At 55.1% G+C, this 1,607-nt stretch overlaps 1 protein-coding gene across 1 annotated transcript in view; it reads right to left on the reverse strand.

Annotated features, from left to right (window-relative positions):
* Nucleotides 1–1,607, reverse strand: part of LOC106816858 (N-acetylglucosamine-1-phosphotransferase subunits alpha/beta-like) — a 14,568-nt gene that overhangs the window by 10,418 nt on the left and 2,543 nt on the right. The window contains exons 4-5 of the mRNA XM_014821501.1: nt 1,322–1,470; nt 467–913 (exon numbers count right to left, since the gene is read on the reverse strand). Of these exons, the coding sequence (XP_014676987.1) occupies nt 467–913; nt 1,322–1,470 (596 nt within the window). The remainder of the gene's footprint in view (nt 1–466; nt 914–1,321; nt 1,471–1,607) is intronic.

Genomic DNA, 1,607 nt, shown 5'->3' on the forward strand with positions numbered 1-1,607 from the left:
TGCTGCTGCTGTGGTAGCTGTTGCTGCTGCTGCTGTGGTAGCTGCTGCTTCTGCTGCTGTTGTCCCTGTTGTTGCTGTTGCTGCTGCTGTGGTAGCTGTTGCTGCTGCTGTGGTAGCTGTTGCTGCTGCTTCTGCTGCTGCTGTGGTAGTTGCTGCTGCTGCTGCTGTGGTGGCTGTTGCTGCTGCTGTGGTAGCTGTTGCTGCGGCTGTTGTTGCTGTTGCTGCTGCTGCTGTTGTACTTGCTGCTGCTGTTGTCCCTGCTGTTGCTGCTGTTGTTGTTGTAGTTGTTGCTGCTGTTGTTGTCCTTGCTTCTGCTGCTGTGCAGTGTTACTGACAGCAGGCTGGATGGCTTCGTACGAGGGCTGCTGCGCATCAAACTTCCTCGCGTTCAGCATGCCTCCTCCCCCTCCCCCGCCTCCTCTCCCTCCCCTGCCCCCACCTTCTCTGCCTCCTCCCCCTCCCCCACCTCCTCCCCCTCGTATCTGGCGCTGCTGGCCCGGCGGCACGGCCCTCTGCTGAGAGTTGAGGTCGAGTCTCTCCTGGTCTTCTGCCAGCTTCCTCTGCTGCGCTAGCAGCTCCTCCGCCTGCCGCTCAAACAACCCCCTCCTCTCCTCCCCTGCGGGCTTCTCCCCCGCCCGCTCCTCCCCGCCGCCCGCCCGTCGACCGACGGGAGGAGGGTCGACTATCACGCGAACGTCTGCGGCGGCGGGTGCCTCCCGTCCGGCGGGAGGCTGCTGCGCTTTCTGATTGGTCGCGCTGGCCGTCGCCGCGGCGACCGGCAGAAGATTCTTCGGCGCGGCGACGGCGTCGTCGTCCCTGTATGGTATCGCGTGGTTCTTGCTCTTTAGATCGGACAGGAACTTCGCGACGATGGCCGACTTTTGGATGCGGGAGCCACTCTCCGTCAGGTCTCCTGGTGAAGTAAGTAATAAACAATTATTTAATTAATAATTAATTAATGAAAAAAATAATTAATTAATGATTAAACAGCAAGTCGAAACTGTCGCTTTGGTCAATATTATGGATTCACCTTTTTAGTACTTATTAATTAATAATTAATTAATTAAGAAGTAATAAAAAGGTCTTTAAAAAATTAATAATACACATAACAACACACAGATTACATCCCTCGGATTTTTCCCTAATGAAAAAGACCGTTTTCATCACAGTGTACACTGAGTCATAGGTGATAAAGATTAAAATAAATAAATAGATAAATAATATTAATTCGCAGCGACGTGACGAGACGACGCCGCGACGACATCGTTCGCTGCTTCTTCTCGCGTCCATCCGTCCGTCCGTCCGTCTGCGTCGCTCTTACCGTCCGCTGCTTCGCGATCCACCGCTCCGAGCTCTGCCTGTACTTCGGGAGGGAAGATGAGGCGTCGGATGAGACTGTCTGTGTCGGTGCTCACGCCCGCTGCTGCTGCGACCGGTTCTGCAGCGCTGTCCGCCACCAGCTGAGGACCCCTGTGTCATCGAGAAACAACGTGGATGAGTCGAGATACAAAGCGAGCAGGTGTTAACTTGTACGCGGCAGCCATCGTTGGTGGTACTGGTGGTGGTGGTGGTGGTGGTGGTGATGGTGGTGGTGGTGGTGGTGGTGA

The sequence above is a fragment of the Priapulus caudatus genome, unplaced genomic scaffold (assembly GCF_000485595.1).
Source record: "Priapulus caudatus unplaced genomic scaffold, Priapulus_caudatus-5.0.1 Scaffold1510, whole genome shotgun sequence".
Classification (NCBI taxonomy): domain Eukaryota; kingdom Metazoa; phylum Priapulida; class Priapulimorpha; order Priapulimorphida; family Priapulidae; genus Priapulus; species Priapulus caudatus.